Raw genomic sequence first — 22,776 nt, forward strand, 5'->3', positions numbered from 1 at the left:
ACAGTATTTAAACGATTAATAGTAGTTCTGAAGTAGACTGGCACAGTATTTAAACGATTAGTAGTAGTTCTGAAGTAGACTGGCACAGTATTTAAACAATTAGTAGTAATTCTGAAGTAGACTGGCACAGTATTTAAACGATTAATAGTAGTTCTGAAGTAGACTGGCACAGTATTTAAACGATTAGTAGTAATTCTGAAGTAGACTGGCACAGTATTTAAACGATTAGTAGTAGTTCTGAAGTAGAGGAGATTTCACAAGTTTAGAACATGGTCATAAATTAGCGGCATCGCTGTATAAGCTGCAGGGTTCAAAGTTTAAGCGCATGAATTAAGCCTAAAACAGTATTATGTATAACTTTATGTACTTTAAATCAAGGGAGAAAAAAAACCCATCAGTTTTTATGAGACGTTTGGGGGGTCCCAAGGAAATCTCGCCCTTAGGTAATTGCCTGTGTTTGGTAAATCCACCCCTGTTTTCACCCTTAATCCAAAAAGCTTCTTCAGTTGTCACCCACTGCCTGGCATCTGTCCCCCAAAGACTGTTTCATTCCACAGGAAGAGTGGGCAACAATAACCACCCTGTTGGGACTCCACACCTAAAAAGACTTTTGGATTAAAGATGAAACATGGTCAACAAATAAGAAGAGCCCAATTGCCTGGATTCAACCTTTGCGGACTACCATGACTTGGATGACTGGGAGTCTCCCCACAGTGTGTGTTATGTTACAGTGACTTGACTTTACTCACAACACACCGACCACCGACCTGTGGCCACCTCAACATTTATCACAGTTTACATCCGACACAGCGACGAGGATGTGTGTGTGGGGGGGGGGGCTTCACAATCTCTAACATGGGTTTGGAAACACAGAAAATGACTGCAGCTCTTGACACACATTGGCTCCGTTTGTTATTACAGTACAGTACTTACACACTACAGCAGATGCTTTGTCCAATTCATTAGCGCGCTTCTCTTTTACACTTGGAAATATGACAGGGGGGAAAAAAAGAAACATTACCATCACTCGACAGGGTTCCGGTGAGGAAAATACTGCTCAAATAAAACAAGGACAGTGAAACCTCGGTTTTCGTAAGTAAGTCCGACAAAAAACGGAATGTGTAAAGTCATTTTTCACATGAGAAATAAATGTAAACCCAATGAATCCAGTCCAGACACCCCATAATATTAACAAAAAATACACTTCATAGAGAAGTCGATGCAGCAGGTTCAGTAGAAATTGCATGTGAACGCAGAAATGCTCAAGCTGAACTGGAATATTGAAATATCCTAGAAATGTGCTGAAATCGATGCTGACTGGGGATGGACCCTGCAACCATCAGGTTGGGAAACCACCACTCTATGACCTGAGCCATGCCGCCGTACACAGAATGAGCAGAATGTTACATGTAATGTTAAACGTATAATACGTTTCCACCAATAGTTTATTGGGGGCCACTTTGAAATTGTCCATTCATTTTTAACAGGGAAAAATGTCACGGAAAATATTGACTTTTTTATTTAAAAAATCTTGATAGATAGCCTATACAGTATGTCCTGAATGAGCTGAACATTTTGATGTCGGAATGGTTTGAGGCAGTTGAGAAATGTGGGAGGAGTTAGCGGACAAAAAGAGCAGGGGTGTCCAAACTGAAAAATGACAGGACCCAAGGGCCACTTTGATATTTTCTAAAAGCAGATATGCTAAGATGTTAAATATTTCAAGAGTAACAGCATCTCAGCTTTGTGATATAGCTGAAAAAGCCCATTATTAGTATCCACTTTGGTCTTTCACCCCATTTTTGCTGTTTTTTTTTTTAATTGTCCAAATTTTCCTCTTAAATAATATTTCTATATTTTCTTTTATTCTTTTAAAATTACAGCTATTTTTTCCATTTCTGGTGTTGTTGTTTTTTTTTTATTTTCCAACTATTTCAACTTTCTTCTTGTAATTTTTTTTCTCATAATATTTCTATTCCCATATTTTGACCCTATTCCCATAATATTGTAACTTTTTGCCCCCAACCCAATTTTCCAAAATAAATCATCATTTTGTGTTGTTTGTTTCTCATAATATTACGACTTAAAAAAAAGTAAAAAAATATTTTTTAATTTAATATTTCAACTTTATGATACTAAAATGTTGTTTTCCTCATAATATTACGTTATTCTCGTAAAATTACAACCTTTTCCTGTTAGATTACAACTTTTTTCTTTTTTTTTTTTAGATTTCTTGTTAAATTCTATTTTTAGAATGTGCCAGCAGGCCAAAAATAAAAAAATAATAATTAAAAAAAAAAAAAAAAGCCACGGGCCGAAATTGGCCCCCAGGCGGCACTTTGGACGCGCCTGAAGTAGAGGAAGTAGAGGAATAAATAGATGAAAAATGGTGTAGCAGCATTCACACACGCTTCTCAGGGCGTACGAAAGCCGAGGTTCCACTGCCGTATTTATTTGTCACTGACCAGCACCTTTCAGCACCATACACTATGTGCTGTATTTGGACTTGAAGGGTACCTTTGAGACTTGAAAGTCACACCCTGATGTACCATGCATAGTGCACATTGTTGCTGTCACTCCCAGACCACTGTAGATGAATACTTCAACACGTCTAGTTTAAAAGTCGTGTATCCCACTGTCAGGCCAGGGTGGAGACGTTCTAAAACACGATAGGAGGCTGTTTTTGGTCTTGTCCCCTTGAAATAACATCAGAATTATGCATCATAATCTCATTTTAAAATATTATAACAGATATGATATCATTTATGTGATGATTTGTGTACGTCTAGTGACGTTATCGCCTCACATGATTGCATTTTGTGCATCCACAAACATAAAAGTGATGACTTTAAACATACTTAACATGTTTAGCAAGGAAATATAAATCTTATCTCCCGCTTTTTTTTTTTTTTTTGAGAAACACACAATGTGTACTCAAGGCGGTTCCTGTTGTGGGTATTTTAAGCATCTTATCAAGTGGATAAGAAACAAGCATATTTCCCCCAAAGAAGATTCACCACCGGGTATGGAGGCTTACGAGGTTTCCGTGGAGGGTGGCTACCACGTGGTGTAAAAACGATGCCCGCCTCCCCTTTTGGAGTCACTGAGGCACTACTTCCTTCAGCGAGGCCAACGCCGAATGGATGCGCACGTGAAGCCTGTTCTCAAAGTCGTAGCCTGTGAAATCCTGCTGGAAACGTTTAAAGAAGAGAATCAGCGGAGTGAAATGACTGACAGGGAAAAGCCAAGGAGGATTTCTTTATGTTACCTTAGCTTGAAGTAGGAATGATCTCCCCTTGCCCACAGTCTGGTTTGCATAAAACAAAATAACATTTACACACTTTAAGCTTACTTAGCGACACAACAGCTGTCAGGGAGAGCAGAACAGATGTGGCAGACTGACCTCGGGTTTGGCCAGCAGTATGCAGCCCAGCTCGTAGACGGCGTACGGCTGAACGTAGGAATTAATCTGTCGCCCGTACTCGTCTCTGGCAGCCATCTGGAAAGCCTGCAAGGTACGCGCAGGGCCGGTGACCAATTCTGACATTACGGGAGACCAAGTGGAAGTGGTCCAGTACCTGCACGGCGTCCCTCACGTTGCCATGACACTTGTGGATGGATCCAAGCAGGAGATGTTTGAGGCCCCTGCAAGACGTGTCATCAAGGCGCTGCAACACTGGACACACAAAGAACAACATGACGACACAACATTCAAAGACTTTTTCACATTACGTTATATGATATAATAATAGAAGTTATGAATATAATATTTTTAAAGCATATTTTTATGAGAATAAAGCCAGGTTTGACAAGAAATACAGTCCTATTTGCTTTTATTTTAGAAAAAAAGGGATATTCTTACATGAATCAATCGTTTTACAGGATCAAGTTGTCAAATTTTTCCAAGAAAAAGTACATTTTCCGAGACTATAGTTGTATTTTTGACATACGTGAATTATGTCTTTTTTTTCTTCTTTTTTTTTTTTTTAAATCAAGCATGAAGTACTTTTCCAAGGAAAAAAAGGCATATTTTATGACAATAAAGGCAGATTTTTACAAAAAATACAGTCCTAGTTTTTTGTTTGTTGTTTTTTACAACAAAGGGGATATTCTTATGCGAATGAATAATTTTACAAGAATAAAGAAGTCATGTTACGATAACACATTTTCTGAGACTAAAGTTGTATTTGAGAAAAAAAACAAAAGTTTAGACATTTTTAGCTGAGCATTAAGTATTTCTTTTTATATTTTCATGAGAATAAAATCAGGTTTTAGGAGAAATAAAATCCTATTTTTTTCAAAATTCTTATGTGAATGAACTCATACAGTTATAAGAACACATTTTTCCAAGAAAAAAGTAAACTTTCTGAGAGTAAAATTGTGTTATTGAGAAAAAAACATACATTTATTCATATGTGAATTAGGTCATTTATTAACGAGGAGCATGAAGCATTTTTCAAAGAAAAAAAAAGTCATTTTTATGAGAATAAAATCAAATTTTAGGCAAAATACAATCCCAATCCCATTTTTTTGTCAAATTCTTACGTGAATAAAGACATTTTTCCCAAGAAAAAGGTACATTTTCCGAGACTAAAGTTGTATTTTTGAGCAAAAAGGTTGATGCATATGTAAATTGTGTTTTTTTTTTTAGTCAAGCATGAAGTATTTTTTTAAGAAAAAAAGGCATATTTTTGTTAAAATAAAATCTGATTTTAGGGGAAATACAGTCCTCGTATTTTTAAGATTCTTAATTATGTCTTTTTTTGTTGAGCATGATTTTTTTTTTTTACAAAAACAAAGGCATATTTTTATGAGAATAAAATCAGATTTTAGGAGAAATGCTACTAACATGTCCTACTTCGTTTTTTTTTTTTTTTTTTTTTTTTTTTTTAAAGATTCTTATGTGAATAAAGTTAGAACTTTACAAGAACAAACTTTTCCCGGACAAAAGCCAATTTTCCAAGACTAAAAGTTATATTTATTAAAAAAAAAATATACATACATGAATTATGTCTTTTTTTGGTCGAGCATTAAGTATTTTTCAAGAAAAAAAAGGCATATTTTTCTGAGAATAATTTAAGTAATAAATAAAAATCATACATTTAGAGAAAAAAAGTCATAATCATAATAAAAAAATTCACAAAAAAATGTCCAGAAGCTGTATTTTTGACAAAAAAGTTGTAATATTACGTGACTAAAGTTTCTTTATTTCGTCTTTAGGTTTGGGAATTATCACGTTCCCAAAATGATGGCTTAAATTACAACTTTTTCTTCAAAAATAGTATTTCATTCCATCAGATTCCAAAAATGATGGCTTCATTCTCATGGTCTAATGACTTTATTTGTTTTCAGTGTGTGAAGCAATTCCATTTAGATGGCTACCTACAGATTTAATTGCACCCTCTAGCGGTGGCTGCCAGGTAGTGAACTGCATTATGCATAGCTCATGCACAGCCTTGTTGATGTGAACGTTAGATAAATGAAATCGCGACGTGTCCTTCAGCATGGAAAAAAAGACATTGTTTATTCATGAGTGGACAAGAGCGTCACGGCGTTGTCACCTTGGTTCATGATCTGCAGCTTGGAGGAGGAGCAGTTAGGAAGAGCTTTCCACAGATACAACACTTCAATGACGCCCAGGATGCAAAGCTCTCTGCTGGGAGAAATTTTCCTCAGCCTCTCAGCCTGCACACACAAAGCACACTGCTCAGCCGCCTTCTCAACCCAGAGATGACATTCATTCTTCGGCCACGCGCACCCTTTTCACGGCAAACTGCTCAATCTGGTTGTTTTTCCTCTTGAACAGCTTCTGCACGTCTTTGAAGACTCCGCTGGCCCCGTCCAGGTCACCCGAGGCGCCCTGACACACTGACGGCGACACAAACGATTACGTACAACTCTCAGCTGGAACACTGCTACGATGCTAATGCTGACAGGCAGACCTCCCGTCAAGTAGGCGTAGTAGCACTGCGACCAGCGCGACTCGTTCTTCAGGCGCTCAAACGACTGGTAGGCGTCTTCGAAGTTCATCTCGATCATGCTGCACCAGCCTGCCACACAAAGACAAACACTGTAAACCAGCCTGAATAAAATGATGACTCACTCAAGCAGCGATATGGCCGACTGATGGGAGACGTACCGATCTCATACAGACACACGTGCTGGATCTCTCTTTGGTCGGAAGCCAGTTCTAATGCGTCGTGGAAGCAGGCCAGAGCGCTGTTGATGTGACACTGAGGGTAGAAAACAAACACCATAATGATCTGATGGTACCTGAACACGTCACTCGCATGCACTCAGCACTCACTGTATCTGGCAACCTAAACCAGTCCTAAATCCCAACTACCTTGCTATTCCGTAATGTTGCTAGATACTCACATGTCCATCTTAGCTCTCAAACTACCACCCAAGATGCCAAGCTAGCAACCTAGCTACCCAACTACTTATCTAGCCTGCATCGCTACCTATACTATACTCGCTACCCTACTACCTATCAAGCCTCCGTTGCCACCTATCCATTCTAATCGACTAGTTACCTCACTGCCTATCTAGTCTCCACAGCCACCTATCCATTATACTCTTCTAGGTACCCCACTACCTAACTAGCCTCTGTACCCACCGATCCATTACACCCATCTGGCTATAGAGCTAGCTAACATCTGCCAATGTATCTAAAGAAGCTGATACAAATGCACCAACTCAAGGGCCCCCCCTGCTGGCTGCACTCACCTCCAGCCTGTGGACACGCCCCTTAAAGAACATAAAGAGGGAGGAGTTGGGGTAAACGACCGACTTCCTCTGCAGGATCTCCTTGGCTTCCGTCAGGCCGGCGTGCGTGTCGGAGCCGTCCAGCGCAAAGAAAGGCAGCACGACCGTGTGGTACCACAAGAGGGCCAACCTGTCAGAGGTGACAGGTGAGACATCACAAGTGTCACGGCGCCCACAGAGTAGCGTAGCAAATACTGACGTGGCGAGCGGCGCCTTCATGTCCTTGCTTTCGCTGGCGTACATCAGCGAGGAGAGGCCCTGTAGGCGGTCGCCGGGGAAGCCCAGCAGGTTGATGATCTTCAGCAGGTGCGGCGGCACCATGGAGATGCACAGGTGGAAGAGGCCGTAGCCGAAGCTGACCGAGCCCTTGAGGCGGTCCAGGGCCTCGGCCGTCACGCCGTTCTCCACCGCCGCCTCGTTGTGGTTGGCGTTGTCAGCCGAGAGCAACTCACCGCGGGTGACCGACCTCTGCTGGCAGCTGGTCTGCAGCTGGCTGATGTCGCTGTGGCACTTGTTGTACATTTTCCACGCCTTGCGCAGAATCCAGCCGCCCTTGATGTAAGCTGGCGGCACACACAACTTTATTTATACAGCACACGTTGACAACGGACAGCAGCATATTACTCTCGCTCACGCTTACAAATCACCACCAAAACACTTGCTAGTTACATAATATATTCTTAGGTTCCAGGGCTTTTTACGCCTGAAAACATCAAGGTCTAGGTCAAAGGTCAATGTCGCAACTATGTCATATAGGTCAAACACGAAAAAAACTACATTTTCCAACCATTTATCCGATTGTCTCCAAACATGGCAGACATGCAGTAAGCAGAAAGCTGCTCCGCTGAGTCTCTTTTGGTGCTGATTGACCGCTACCTTAGGGAGCTAGCCCCAGGTCAAAGTTCACCAGCAACAAGGTCGAAAATGTATTTGCAACAAACCCTATCGAGTCATACATCAAATTAAAGTCCCTGATGAGGGCTTTACAGATCCGTCATTATTTTGCCAATCCCTTCAATTATGACGGCGCAGTAAACAAAAAACATGCTGACGTGAGCATTCCCTCTGATGTGGTTTTACAAGAACAAAAATACTAAATTCTAAGCTTTTTTAGCGCTCACCTTTGCCAGAGATCAATTAAATCACAAATAAAAAGAAAAGTGATGACGTCACGGCGTTGCTGGAAGAGCATCACACTCCCAGCCAGCAGGGGGCATGGTTGCATAGTATGTGGGGACTGCTATGATAGGCTGCATTCATGCACCATCACCTACCTGAAAGCTCCTGCTTGACGAAGGACAGCACGGCAAGGTAGACCTGACAGTCTGCTACGATGATCTGTCTCTGCAGGCGGTCCACGACGACGACCCCCGACCTATGGGAGTCCATCTGTGCACGCAAAAAAAGCAAACTCAAAAACACTCCTTGCCTTTCAGTGGCTTTTTCATTTTAAAGGGTTTTTTTGTTTTTAAATGCACTCACACTCTTCTTGATCTTGTTTCTGATTGTCTCCAGCACGCCAACACTGTCGCTCTCACACAGCTTCTCCGTGGTCCTCAGGTCATCGCAGGCCGTCTGCATCTTCTCCTCCTCGAATGTCATCATGGCGTTCTGCAAACCAGCACCACGTCCTGTTATGCAGGACGGCCTTTCACCAGCCACGCTGGGCCACAATTCATCCAAAAAGCCTAGAGTGACCACCCACAGGGGACACATCCACCAGGGACTTACACAGTGAAACTCCACACCTACATGTTTTGAACTCAAGAAGCTTTTTGGACGAAAAGGGACGTCTTCAACAAACCAAAAGAGTCCAGTCGCTTCGATTAAACCTTTGTGGTTAATGACTAACGCTTCCGCTCGACTGGGAAGACTTTCGACAAGATGTTGGAAGTGTGTCAGTGGGAATTTTTGTCTGTGTTGGACCTGTTCTACTTTTTCCACAGCAAACTCCTCCAAGCATGCCGTTATGGATCTTGCTTTGTGCACTCGGGGGCACAAAGCAAGGGTCTCCCCAAAAGGGTCTCCCCAAAAGTGTTCCCACGAAGCTGTAAGCATACTATCATCCAAAATGTCGTGCGAAGATGAAGACTTAGGATTGAGTCCAACCTCTGATTAGTTGACTCATTAAAAGGTGCGTCTCCTGAACTCCAGCCCTAAAGCAGGGGTGTCCGAAGTGCAGCCGGGGGGCCATTGGCAGCCAGTGGCTGTTCTATTGGTCTGAGCCACATTCTAAAAATCTTATTTAATAGGACAATTAGAAAAAAAACAACAAAAATGGAAAAATCAGCAGTAATTTTACAAGAATAAAGTCAAAATATGAAGAAGAAAAAAGCTGCAATCTAACGAGAAAAAATAAGAATTTCAGGAGAATCCGAAAAAATATTTTTAAACCATTTTCTTCCAGTAAAAAAAAAAAAATTGTGACGTGATCAAGGTGGAAACAGTCAAGCAGGAAGCCCTACATCTGCAAATGCATGAATCATCACAATGGTCGCTACAGTCTGAGCACCACCCCCACTCCCGCCCCCGCCCCCGCAGGGTTATTTGACATCTGGGTCCAGAGGATGACATCATCTGTGCGTCAGGGGAAATGAAGACGTCCTCCATCATGAGGACACTAACGCGAGCTAGCTCCTTTATGGGCGATGGTTGATCTGCTGGAGTCGTGCTGCTCAAACCAACGAGTTGATCCCCGCCTATTCCTGGTTTGGCATTTGCGTGTGTGCATATTCTCACATTTCTGATTTACATTTTAGCTTTACATTTTAAATTATTTCCCTTTTTAATGCTAACTTCAAAAGAAAGTGGTTCCTTGTCGCCATCTACATGGAGAGGAAAGAGTGCTGCAGCTATAAAACCAGCAGAGGGTGCTGCCTCACAAGTCAATTCACTCAACATTTTCCAGCAGGAAGATGCTTTGACAAGACGCGACGTTGTGTACCTGCACAATACTGCATAAAGTATTCCTGTAATTGTTTCTTCAAGTGTAAAACGGCATTCAAAATGCGCTTAGTAAGTGTGAGAGGTATATTATAGGGTCTAGAGCAGGGGTGTCCAAAGCACGACCCGGGGGCCTTAACGACTGGCGGTTGTTGTTTTTAATTGGCCCTCGGCACATTCTAAAAAAACAATTAAACAAAAAAATGGAAAAAAGAATAAAGGGTAAAGATAAAAACATGAAGAGAGTAAAGCAGGGGTGTCCAGCGAGGGCCACGTAGGGAAAAATGAAAGGATGCAACTTTGCCACTTTGATATTTTGTAAAGCAGGGGTCACCAATGTTTTTCCTTGTGAGAGCTACTTTTACAAAATGAAAATGGCCAAGAGCTACTCATTTTTGTAACATTTATTTCCAGAGCTTATTTTCAACCCAAACAAAGCGAATATGCTTGTTTTACCAGAACATGAACAAAATGCTGGTGTCCACAACTCACATTTTGTATTTCAGAATGCATTTCTTTCTACTCTTCTTTCATTATTAACTGAAAACCTGAATGAAAAGCAGGCTTGCGGGCACCTCATGTGGTCGTGGGGGGCAACCTGGTGCCCGCGGGCACCACGTTGGTGACCCATGTTGTAATGTTGTAAAGCAACACATGTAGGTATGCTAAGAAGCTACATATATTTCAAGAAAAAAAAAACTGCATGTCAGCTTTGTGATCTAGGTGAAAAGGCCTATTATTAGTATCAACTTCAATCTTTGCTCCTTTTTTTCATTTTTTCCCTTTTGTTTTTTTATTTTCCAAATATTTCAACTTTCTCCTGAAATAATCTTTGTACATTTTGTTTTCGTAATATTACGCCTTTATTCTCATAATATTTTGACTTTAATTTCTATTTTATAACTTCTTCACAACCTGATTTTCCAAAATTTCTTTTGTTTGGTTTTTCACATATTACAACTTTTTACATTTTTTTTATAGTTTTTCTTTAATATTTCAAGTCTATGCTACTAAAATTACATTATTATTCCTCATAATATTACAAGTTTAATCTCGTCAAATTGCGACCTGTTTTCTTTTTAGAATGACTTTTTGCTCGAGATATTTGGACTTTATTCTTGTAAAATTACTGCTGGTTTTTCCATTTTTGCTGTTATTGTTTTTTTGTTGTTTTGTTTTCTTGTTAAATTATATTTTTATAATGTACCACGAGCTACAAATGGCCCCCGGGCTGTACTTTGGACTCCCCTGGAGTAAAGTCATAATATTAAGAGGAAAAAATAGCATTAAAAATTTGGGGGGGTAAATTAGATTGGGAAAAAGTTATACTATTATGATAATAATATCAAAATATTATGACAATAAAGTCATAATACTATGAGAAAATAATGTACAAGAAGAAAGTGCAGGAAAAAAAAGGGTACTGTAAGGAGAAAAAGTTCATACAAATGATACGCATTGTTATCGAAAACACAAAGGTGAGATGCAGGCAGTTTTTGCTTTAAATATAAAAAACATCTCTGCATATCTACTTGGGTTGGTTTAAAAAAAAAAATGTAAAAGTGGACCGCGCATCTTTTGATTTTTCAGTATGCGGCTCTTTGAAAGTTTGAAAAATAAGCATTTTTAGGCCTTTTTATGGGCGTGTCCATTATTTGCGTTATTTTACTTTTACAGGATGGGAACAACATAGAGTGCATTTATGCAATGATTTTATATATATACAGGTATATATATATATATATACAGTATATACCTGTATATATATATATATATATATATATATATATATATATATATATATATATATATATATATATATATATACCTGTATATGTATATATATATATCCATCCATCCATCCATCCATTTTCTATACCGCTTCATCCTCATTAGGGTCGCGGGGGCATGCTGGAGCCTATCCCAGCTGACTTCGGGCGACAGGCGGGGTACACCCTGGACTGGTATGTGTGTGTGTATATATATATATATATATATATATATAGTATATGGTCCAGATCTGGGAGGAGATCCCCCAGGACACCATCCGTAGTCTCATTAGGAGCATGCCCCGACGTTGTCAGGCATGCGTACAAGCACGTGGGGGCCACACAAACTACTGAGAATCATTTTGAGTTGCTACAATGACATTTTAGTAAAATGGACCAGTGTGCTGCATCATTTTTTCACTTTCATTTTTGGGGTGTCTTTGATTTCCCCCCTCTATAGGGTGATCATTTTCATTTCTATCAAATTATGTGGCATCATTTTGTTACTAATACATCACCCACTTATTATCAGGAAAGATATTCAAGATCATTTTTCCCCCAGTTTAGATCTGATGTGTTTTCCAAGTGTACCTTGATCTGATCTAATGTTCTTGAGCGGCGTGTTGGATGCACACTCACCAAGAAACTGACAAAACTGGCCCCGAAGCTCATCAGCGGGCTCTGGGTCCTAACACGAAGAAGGAAACATAACAAAGTGAGAACACGGGCAACACAATGCACAGAATTAGTACTAAACACGCAAGATTAATAAATCCTTGAATTAACGCCCTTCCTTCGGGGAAAAATGCGGGTCTCACCTCTAACAGACCATCCACTTGTATAAACAAACGGCCGCACCTTCAATAAATGCATCCTTATAATAGGAGGTGGTGCCAAATGCTGGCAGTAATCCCTTTTACTTCTTATGACCGATTGCATCATGTGTCACAGTGGAGACGACCTTACCACAGACGCCCCACTCAAACGGATGGCATCTGTAAAGCTGCCACATAACATGTGACTCGAGATGTGTCAGGGATTGGACGAAGACTATTAAGAAGGTTTCAGGGCAGACCAAATGGCATCCGGAAAAAAATACCTAACGGTTGTAACAATGTGCAGTAATACAAAAAAATAGAATTATCTTATGTATTATTATTTTTACTGTGGCTATGAACATTGAATACTTGCTAAATGTGTCTTGACTACAAAACAATGTCAGTAAAGTTGTACTGGATTTGATTTTCAAAGACAGAAAAGGGATCCTCCCTGTCGTAAAGGTAAAGGTGAATTATCCTTACAGCATTGCCCAGATATTGTACACAATAATAATAATAACCAGTCTCACCTGAGTGTTGAAACACACACACACGCACAAGGTATGAGGTTGTGAGTCCCATACCTGTATCTCTTAAAGAGCTCGTCGCTCTCCTTGAAGCCGTTGTTAAGCAGCATGTTAATGCCTTGCAGCGCCATCTCCGCATCATCTAAGTGCTCGGCCTTCTCCTCCTCCTCCACCTGCTGCTGCTGCTGCTGCTCGGGGCCTGCCATTGGTTGTCAGGGAGGTGATGAGGATGAAGATGGTGATGATGCTGATAAAGGCTGCTGCTGCTCCGCAACAAAGCCGCATTGGTTTAACGCCACCTTGATGGAATTCCAACAGAGAAAGGCGCCCAGTCGTACAGTTTAGCGCACACTCCACGCCTGTGTGTGTGTGTGTGTGTGTGTGTGTGTCAGAGTCAGGGAGAGGCCAGTGATATCCAGACGGCGAGATCACGCTGCAATGCACGCATTTACAGTCGTCAATGCACGCTGCATTCACCTATGTGCTGACGAAAGATGCGCACTACTCACTCTGACTCGAAAGTATTCATCCATTCATGCATCCATGCTTGCTTATATCCATCCATCCATCTGCTTCCTTGCCTTGTTCTGCCCGTCTTGCAGCATCCGGTGCATTACATAATCATAACAAGCAGCATCCACTCCACCAGACTGCTCAGCCAATAGAATGTGACACATGGAGCATTACGTCATGACGCACACTAACGGGGCTGGACTTGAAAACTTGGGGTGGTCGATACTGCAAATTCTGGCATCAAAACAATACCACGTAACTACCTTACTCACTGTATCGCCACTGCCGATATTAATGCTACGGCGGCCGACAGGGGCAAATGTAGCAATGCTACAAAACCCATATTTTAGCGATGAAAAGCTCTAACAGTGACCGTGCGCGTTCTGTAGGAGAGTCTCTCGCGGACGTCCTTAAAAGTGCATTTTTTCACATGATATCGGGTGTGTTTTCATTCGTATACATGTTTGTTACGTAGATTACTTCATCTTTAATCTCGGATCGGATTTATATTGACTGTTGGACCCCATCAAGTGCTTGGAAAAAGTAAGTACAAATTAAAGCCTTTCAAATTCATGGCCCGGCGCTATAGAAGAAGATAAAAGATATATGGAAGATGAATTTATCTTAATATCTATCTGTAGACGAAATTTCATTAGATTGGCCGTTTTGTGGGTTTTTTGCCCGGATATACTACATGTCGCGTTTGCAGTGTGGGGTGAAAAAGGAATACTCAGCGTGCTGCTGCACTGTAGTGTGAGGCATATACTGTACCTGAAAAATTAGACAATTTTCGATTCTCAAAAACATGTAAATGGCTACTCTGGTGACTTTTAAAACAGATTTTCATAGCCTAAGTGACAGTTATATATTTTCTAGTACGGTTGTCCTTGAGTCGATCACACCTTTTGTCTTGGCTCAATGTTAAAGCAATGGGGACCAAAAGCACTATTTTCCGGTATAAAATCTGCTGTAACTTCTTTAATATTTGGGGTAGAGAAGTGACTGAGGCATCAAATTAAAGTTCAAGTCATGCTTTACCAAATAGAATTCATGACAGACTTGATTTTACAAATGTTAACATTTTGTATCATTGCTAGGCAAATGTGAGCACAAATGGGATCAATCCGCATCCCAGTTTCCAGTTCAACTCTATCATTTGGATATAAAATAGCTAAATACGTGTACAGGATATGTAGGTAGCATTAAGCTAGCATTCATTTGCCACGCGAGCAGCCTCGTCTCCCTCCTAGGTTAGAATAAACTTTTTTTCAAACACGTATCACGCGATCGGAAGCCAACCCGGAAGTACTGAGTTTGCACACACAATGTACAGTGCAATACTGCATTATTATTAACGCGATAAAAGGATTGAAGTTTTGTACACGTCAGCGATGACGTTAGATTTAAAAAAAACGATCGGACGGACACACCAAGAAAAAAAAGTTTCTTTGGTTCATTTTTGCAGAGACCAGCGTGTTTTTGTAGCGGACTAAAATTGGACTATCGTTTTAACAGAATGATACAGTGATATCGGCAGACACGCATTAAGTTAAGTAACCATTAAATGCAGTGTCCCAGTGTTTGCTGCATGCATGCTTTAAACGGATATGCTAATTTACTGTCTGTTTATCCTGCCACACCCAAGAATAGAGGACATTTTGCAAATGGAGAAAATAATTACTTCTGATGGAATTATTTCCAACCTTTTGATCAAACAAATATTTTGCGAAAAATTAATTTGACAAAAATAATTAATTTGATCAGAATACCAGTTTTTAATCGTGCCACACGGGTTTTTTACTCTCTGAAAAAATAAATTAACACTTTATCTTTCCCATATGACATCTTTCTATTAGTGCAAAACCATGAAACTTTATTTGCTCTTCGAGTGTTTTGCTCATACAGAGGTGTCCAAAGTGTGGCCTGGGGCCCATTTGCGGCCCGTGACTGATTTATCGGCCCTTGGCACATTTTAAAAATACAGTTAAACAAGAAAACTAACAAAAACAACAAAAAAATGAAACAAAGCAGTAATTTTACATTTTAAATATTACAATAAAGTCCTAATATTAATCTAAAAAATCTTAACCAAAATTATGAGCACATCTTCCGAGAGACCGAGAGAAAAAAAAATTGAATTTTCACAAGAATTTTTGCAATATTAGTACCAAAACATAGAATAAAGCTCAGGTTTTTTTTTAAATAGGTTGGGACATTATGTGAATAAAGTCACAGTGTTCTGAACAAGATGACGATTGAACTATTTGTAAAATTGACAACAAAACAACAGCAAAAATGTAAAAACGAACAGTGGAGAAAAAATTATACACTTATCTATAACTGAATCTTGAAATATACTGTAACTTGTTATCCTAGCTACAGTACATGGGTTGCTTTAGAAAATGTAAAAATATCAAAGTGGCCCCGTATCCTTTGATTTTCCCATATGCGGCCCTCTATGGAAAAAGTTTGGACACCCCTGTATGGAATGTGTTACAAAAAGTCAACACTGCTTATCTTTAGGGCCATTTAGTGGAGGGAGGTGGCACCAGAATCAGCTTCAGAGGTGCACATTTTACACTCACTGGACGTGAACGCAGACATGGAGCTGGGATCTACGGTGACGGCTGTGAGGAGCAGCAGGGTTCTGCTGGGACAAGTCCGCCCTGCAGTGGTCGTGATTAAGAATGGGAAAATCCATCAGGTGCTCTCAGAGGAGGAGTTTACCGAGGACGCTGCCTCTGAGGTAATGCGACTCACTGACCCACCGATTTGCGCACGCGTGGGCCTAAAGAAGTGTCACTCTTACAGGTGCTGGATGTGGGTGACAGCGTGGTGATGCCGGGGATCGTGGACTGCCACGTTCATGTCAACGAACCCGGCCGCACCTCCTGGGAGGGTTTCTGGACCGCCACCAGGGCGGCGGCGGCGGGAGGCGTTACCACCATCGTGGACATGCCGCTGTAAGTTGCGGATCAGTAATCTAACGTCCCTGCCCTCCCTCCTGGAATCAATCAATACCCTGCATCCAAACACTCAGGAAGAGAGTAAAGGGCAGCGGGTAAACAAATTGGGAAAGTCTTTGGAAACAAGGTCAGGGTCATATTTAACTCTCAGGCGACGACCTTGTATCCGCGGTGTACGCATGCGCATCCCTAACAGGTGATGTAGCATGACGCAGACGCTCTCGTTCAACTCACATGAATAGTACAGACTTCACACTGCATATAAGTCTGTAAATGGTGAAAATCGGTCATGCGAAACCAAATTTATGATCAATAATGTCATTGTGTCGTCACGTTTTTGGTCATTATGAAGCACTTTGGCTGCAGGAAGGGCAGTCGCTTTCAAAGCAGAAGTAAACAGGCGACATAATACCAGCTGCCTATTGGTGAAAAAAGCTTGGCATCAATCAATTAAAAGCATTTCGGCATAGGTGAGAGAAAGTCAGTGTTTTGCATGTCTCAAGTACGTCTCAAGTCTTTAATCCCAAGTCTCAAGTAAAGACGTGCAAATCCAAGTCGAGTCTCACGTCAAGACAAGAAAGGCTGAGTCAAGTCCCAAGTCAAAGGCTGGAAATACTTTGAATGAGGACACATTTTACTCAACACACTCACTGAAAAACTAGAACTGAAATACTAAAAGTAATTTCAAGTCGTCAGACTAAAGTGTGAGCCAAGTCCTGAGTCATTGATGTCAAAGTCCAAGTCGAGTTGCAAGTCTGATGATATTGTCAAATCGAACCAAAGTCATCAACAGATCGGAGTCCACACCTTTGTGTTTAGGTAAGCCAACACTGCCTGCTACATTTAAAAAAAATAAAATCAAATTCTCCCTACTTGAATTTTAGGTTTTGGGTGATTTTAGGCCACATGTGTTAATACACAATGTCAAAAAAGTACACATGAGGCTGTACTGCAAAAAAGGAAGCCAACCGAGGCAAGCTAAACAGTTTTTAAGGTGAGATACTGTATAAAAATGGGCATGGGCATGCAGGAGGGTAGTTTGCTTGGTTGCCAAGTGGGGCTGAGTAGCTAAAGAGGCAGATTTTAGAGTGAAATCTTTCTCTTTGCCACAGAAACAGCATCCCTCCCACCACCACGCTTGCTAATTTTCACGAGAAGCTGCGAGAGGCGACAGGCAAGTGCTTCGTGGACATGGCCTTCTGGGGGGGTGTGATTCCTGGCAATCAGGTGGAGCGGAGCGAACTTGAAACCGCTCTCTTTAACATGCTTAACGACGCATAAAATAAACAAACATTCCACTTGCAGCTGGAGCTCCAGCCCATGATCCAGGCGGGCGTGGCCGGCTTCAAGTGCTTCCTCATCCACAGCGGGGTGGACGAGTTCCCCCACGTGAGCAACTGCGACCTGCACGCCGCCATGAAGCAGCTGCAAGGCACAGGAAGTGTGCTGCTGGTAAGGGAGGCATCTACCAGGACACCACTCTTTTTATCATCATAAAATAAATATAATGTTCTTTATCTCCTTTAGTTTCACGCCGAGAGGGAGGTTCAACAGACAAGCGAGGGCAATGGCGGTAACTTTGACTTATTTACTTGTTGCTGTTACGTTCTTAGGAGTGATGACAGCTTCTGGCTGGGGTGTCCGAACTTTTTCCACCGAGGTTCGAGTGGCCACTTTGATACATTTTGTGCATTAAACATGCTCAAACTTATCCAACGGCAGGGCTAAAGACACAAAAAGCTCGCTGAACTGAGGTCTCATGTAACGTCACTACGGATGTTCAATATTGGCTTTTTTGCCGATATCCTGCATGCCTATATTGTCCAACTCTCAGTTTCCGATTCCGATATCAACCGATACCGATATGTGTGACATCACATACATTAACACATTATGGTGACCACATTCACCAAGTGTACTTCCGTTTCCGGGTCATGAGGTTGTTGTTGCTAAAGGGTTGTTGCTTATTGTTGAGCGGAAAGTAAAGTGATTGGTGCCTCCCACCTCGACTCCTGTCTCGTTGTGAGTCGCATCTCCACATTTGGTGGCCCTCGACGTGGGTAAAAATGTCGACTGACAACAGGGACAACGAGTTCATACTGGCGCCGCTACAAGCTAACCAGTTGGTGAACGTCGGTGGTATCTGTGCCGCAACAGTTAAGTTGCCCGACTTTTGGCAACACAACACATGGAAGCCCAGTTCCGACTGCGAGGAATAACACAGGACGTGACGGAGTATTTCCACGTAGTGGCCGCACTGGATGCCTCGACGACGGCCAGTACGGCAAACATTTTTTTACATTTTTATGCCAATATCGGGCCGATATGGGTGTAATATCACCCATCGAGACGGTCCGAAAGCACACAAAAAGCCAAAGAAAAAGCAAAAAGACTGCTTTGATGCTCGCTGAACTGAGGTCTCATGTGACATCATCCATAGAGGCGGCCAAAAGACACAAAGTCAAACGAAAACAAAACGCTGCTGCTGTTGAACTGAGGTCTCACGTGACGTCACCCACAGTGGCAATCCATAAGACACAAAAAGCCAAAGAAAAAGCAAAAAAAACTGCTTTGATGCTCGGTGAACTGAGGTCTCACGTGACGTCATGTGAATTTCTCTTGGAGATTTTAATAAAGTATCTATGTAGCTATAATGGTGGTCCATAAGACACAAAAAGCCGAAGAAAAAGCAAAATACCACTGTGATGCTTGTTGAACTGAGGTCTCACGTGACGTCACCCACAGTGGCAATCCATAAGACACAAAAAGCCAAAGAAAAGGCAAAAATACTGCTTTGATAATTGCTGAACTGAGGTCTTACGTGACGTCATGTGAATTTCTTTTGGAGATTTTAATAAAGTATCTTTGTATCTATAGTAGCGGTCCATAAGACATAAAAAGCCAAAGAATAAGCAAAATACTGCTGTGAACTGAGTTCTCACGTGACGTCGCCCGCAGTGGCAATCCATAAGACAGAAAGAGCCAAAGAAAAAGCAAACTGCTGCCGTGATGCTCGCTGAACTGAGGTCTCCGGTGAAGTCATCGATTGTGGCGGTCCATAAGCCACAAAAAGTCAAAGAAAAAGCAAAACACTGCTGTAAAGCTCACTGAACTGAGGTCTCGTGTAACGCCATGATAGCGGCAATCCAAAAGGCACATAAAGCTGAAGAAAAAGCAAAACACTGCTGTGATGCTGGCTGATCGGAGGTCTTCTGTCTCGCAATATTTGTCGCCGTGCGACTATAATGGCATATTTTCTCCACAAGACGTTTGGCAGAACAAGAAAAGCACTTAAACGCTGGCTGTCAGCCAAGACGCTCGCCACGCCAACCGGCTATGGAAGCAGGCAGAGTAACGCGTCTCTCATGTGTTGATTCAGAACCCAACCAGTACACCACCTTCCTGCAATCCAGACCGGATGCGATGGAGGTGGAGGCCATCTGCACCGTGGCACAGCTCTGCCTGCAGTACCAGTGAGAGCATCCCCATCGCCGTGACAACCAACAGTCATCAAGCGTCAGTGTGTTAGTGTCAGTGTGTGTGCGCTTCAGGGTGCGCTGCCATGTGGTCCACTTATCCTCCGCTCAGCCGCTGACCCTCATCCAGGAGGCCAGGCAGGCCGGCGCCCCGCTGACGGTGGAGACCACCCATCACTACCTCAGCCTGAGCGCAGAGAACATACCCGCCGGGGCCACGCAGTTCAAGTGCTGCCCCCCCATCAGAGAAGCCAAGAACCAGGTAAACACTGTGTGATTTGGGGGTGGAGCCAGGCCACCCGCTGACTGGTTTGACCCCCTGCCCCTCCTACCACAAGGAGCTGTTATGGGCGGCACTGAAAGCTGGACAGATTGACATGGTGGTGTCGGACCACTCCCCCTGCACACCTGACCTCAAGAAGCTGGACTCTGGAGACTTCAGTCAGGCTTGGGGAGGAATTTCTTCTCTCCAGTTTGGTAACGAGCAACAATGACCAGTAATGAGCTATAGAACGTGGACAGAAGTATTGGGACACACCGACAGGAAGCGAACTAAGCAAAATGTGGAGTTTGGGAAGACAAGCAGTCTTTTTTTTTTTTTTTTAAAGAAGCATCTCTTGCGTTTCAGGCTTACCGCTGTTCTGGACCTCAGCTGGTCTGAGAGGCTTCCAGCTGGCCGACGTGGTCCGCCTCCTGTGCCGAAACACGGCCCAGCTGTGCGGTCTGGGCCAGCAGAAGGGCAGCCTTGAGCCTGGCTACGATGCAGACCTGGTCATATGGGACCCAGAGAGAGAATTTGAGGTTTGTACTAAAGATACCTTGGAACTTACAGGCAGCACACAAAATTACCTTAAATAAAATCAAAAATAAAAATTAACTCCGCAGACCTCCGACAAGCGCCATAGTTCCCCCCCATATTGTGATTTACACCATAAATATCAAAAGTGGCACCCTGCATCCATTGATTTTTCAGTGTGCGGCGCTCAATTGTTCTCAACCTGGGACCCACATTTTCAAAAGGTCATTCATTCACTTTTATTTGCGTTACAATTATTTTTACACTTTTAAGTCCTTTTAGTTATACAATTATTTTTATAATTTTTTTACACTTAAATAATTTTTATTTTCATATTTATTTATTTATATGTTTTATACTTTTAAGTCCAACCAAGCAAAAGTTGTTTTTTGTTTAATCACCTCATCAACATTAATACACATAATTAAACTGAAAGTAATAACGCATAAAACAAATTAAATATCAAAGAGACCACAAAATCAGATATTTTACTTATAACTATGCAATGAACATATACCAAGGAGGAAGATGACTAAAATATTGTTCAAATTTCCTTCAAAATAAATCACACATCAGTTGTATATTACATATCGTAATGTCATTTTTGACTTGCGGTCTGCGACCCACCACGTGAAAACAACTGATCTATTGTATGCTGCAGAAAACATCATTTTTGACCTGTACTCCAACCAGCCACTAGGGGGTGATGGTGCTTTTGTGACATTTTGTTCCTCTTTTTGTCACAGATTAAAGAAGAAGGCATCCATCATAAGAACAAGGTAGGAGACAAGGAGTTTAAAAGATCCTTAGGGCACTGATGACAGTGTGTGTGTGTGTGTGTGTGTGTAAAGATAACGCCATACCTGGGTGTCAAACTGCGAGGAGTGGTGACCACCACCATCGTAAGGGGACGGCTGGTGTACCGCGATGGCTCCTTCAGCTCTGAGACTCTGGGGAAGACCCTCCTTATCCCGCCGACGACCACCCCGGAGGGAGAGAAGACGCTGATGTGATGATGATTTTCTTCCATCATGACTGTTTTCAGTTGGTTAAAGTAAACACAGATTTAGTGGAAAACCATACAGCAGGGGTGTCCAAACTTTTTCCAGCAAGGGCCACATAGTGAAAAATGAAAGGCTGCAACTTTGCCACTTAGATATTTCATAAAGCAACACATGTAGATATGATAAGAAGTTACATATATTTCAAGAAAAAAACTGCATCTCAGCTTTATATTAGTGAAAAAGCATATTATTAGTATCAACTTCACTTGCTTTTTTCCCCCACTTTTTGCTGTTTTTTTATTTTGCAAATATTTAATTTTCTTCTTCTTTCTTGTAAATGTTCTTTTTGCAATATTCTGACATTATTCTTGTAATATAACATTTTCCTCAACCAAATTTTCCAAAAATGACAACTTTATTCTCTTTCTCATAATATTACAACTTTAACAAAATAAAAAATTTTCTTTAATATTTCAACTCTATGCTACTAAAATGACATTATTTTCCTCTCTTAATATTAAGAGTTTCTTCTCATAAAAATGCGACTTTTTTTCTGGTTAAAATACACATTTTTTCTCGAAATATTTCGATTTTATTCTTGTAAAATTACAGCTTTTTTCCCCAATTTCTGCTGTTTTTGTTTTTTAATTTTTCTCCTTGTAAATTTTCTTCTCTGAATTTTTTGACGAGATATTTTGACGTTATTCTCGTAACATAACTTTTTCCACAACCTTATTTTCCAAAAATTACAATTGAGTTTTGTTTCTCATATTACAACTTAAAAAAAATGTTTTAATTCTTTAATATTTAAGCTCTGCGCTACCAAAATAACATTATTTTTCTTCATAATATTATGAGTTTGTTCTCGTAAAGTTGACGCTTTTTTTCCCCTCATTGGAATACGACTTTTTTCTATAAATATTTAGAAAATAATTTTTTAAATTAAAATTGCAGCTCGTTTTTCCATTTCTGCAGTTTGTTTTATAATTTTCCAACTATTTCAACATTCTTGTACATTTTTTCTTGTAATTCTGACTTTATTCTCGTAACATAACTTTTGCACAAACTAATTTTCCAAAAAGTACAACTTCAGTCATTGTTTTTTGTTTTTCATATTACAATTTTTTTTAATATTCTTTCTTTAATATTTCAACTTTACGCTACTAAAATGTCTTAATATTTTGACTTTATTCTTG

General features: G+C 41.1%; 2 protein-coding genes across 8 annotated transcripts; one reads left to right on the forward strand and one right to left on the reverse strand.

Moving 5' to 3' along the window:
- Positions 1–695: 695 nt before the first annotated feature.
- LOC129188408 (tetratricopeptide repeat protein 39C-like) lies at positions 696–15,483 on the reverse strand. Of its 3 annotated transcripts, none has more exons than XM_054788857.1 (15): positions 13,335–15,483; positions 12,883–13,124; positions 12,120–12,168; positions 8,251–8,379; positions 8,043–8,157; positions 6,968–7,331; positions 6,730–6,898; positions 6,140–6,233; positions 5,943–6,050; positions 5,759–5,868; positions 5,562–5,685; positions 3,579–3,676; positions 3,404–3,508; positions 3,269–3,307; positions 696–3,190 (listed from the first exon to the last, which is right to left on the reverse strand). In XM_054788857.1, exons 2-15 carry the CDS (start codon positions 13,029–13,031, stop codon positions 3,101–3,103), a joined length of 1,743 nt encoding a protein of 580 aa, XP_054644832.1. In that variant the 5' UTR covers positions 13,032–13,124; positions 13,335–15,483; the 3' UTR covers positions 696–3,100. The 3 variants fall into 3 exon arrangements, with proteins under 3 accessions (XP_054644832.1, XP_054644831.1, XP_054644833.1); XM_054788856.1 differs by having other exon boundaries at positions 12,883–13,258; XM_054788858.1 differs by having other exon boundaries at positions 696–3,187; positions 12,883–15,482.
- Positions 13,635–21,658, forward strand: zgc:103559 (Allantoinase, mitochondrial). Of its 5 annotated transcripts, none has more exons than XM_054788859.1 (12): positions 13,635–13,881; positions 15,862–16,084; positions 16,150–16,301; positions 17,417–17,531; positions 17,610–17,756; positions 17,832–17,877; positions 19,684–19,777; positions 19,856–20,042; positions 20,119–20,257; positions 20,409–20,581; positions 21,323–21,355; positions 21,428–21,658. In XM_054788859.1, the coding sequence occupies exons 2-12, from the start codon at positions 15,941–15,943 to the stop codon at positions 21,587–21,589; spliced, it is 1,392 nt and encodes a 463-aa protein (XP_054644834.1). In that variant the 5' UTR covers positions 13,635–13,881; positions 15,862–15,940; the 3' UTR covers positions 21,590–21,658. The 5 variants fall into 5 exon arrangements, with proteins under 5 accessions (XP_054644834.1, XP_054644835.1, XP_054644836.1 ...); XM_054788860.1 differs by lacking the exon at positions 13,635–13,881 and adding an exon at positions 14,531–14,588; XM_054788861.1 differs by lacking the exon at positions 13,635–13,881 and adding an exon at positions 14,633–14,886.
- The last annotated feature ends 1,118 nt before the right edge of the window (positions 21,659–22,776 follow it).

This window comes from Dunckerocampus dactyliophorus, chromosome 10 (genome assembly GCF_027744805.1).
Source record: "Dunckerocampus dactyliophorus isolate RoL2022-P2 chromosome 10, RoL_Ddac_1.1, whole genome shotgun sequence".
Taxonomy (NCBI): Eukaryota; Metazoa; Chordata; class Actinopteri; order Syngnathiformes; family Syngnathidae; genus Dunckerocampus; species Dunckerocampus dactyliophorus.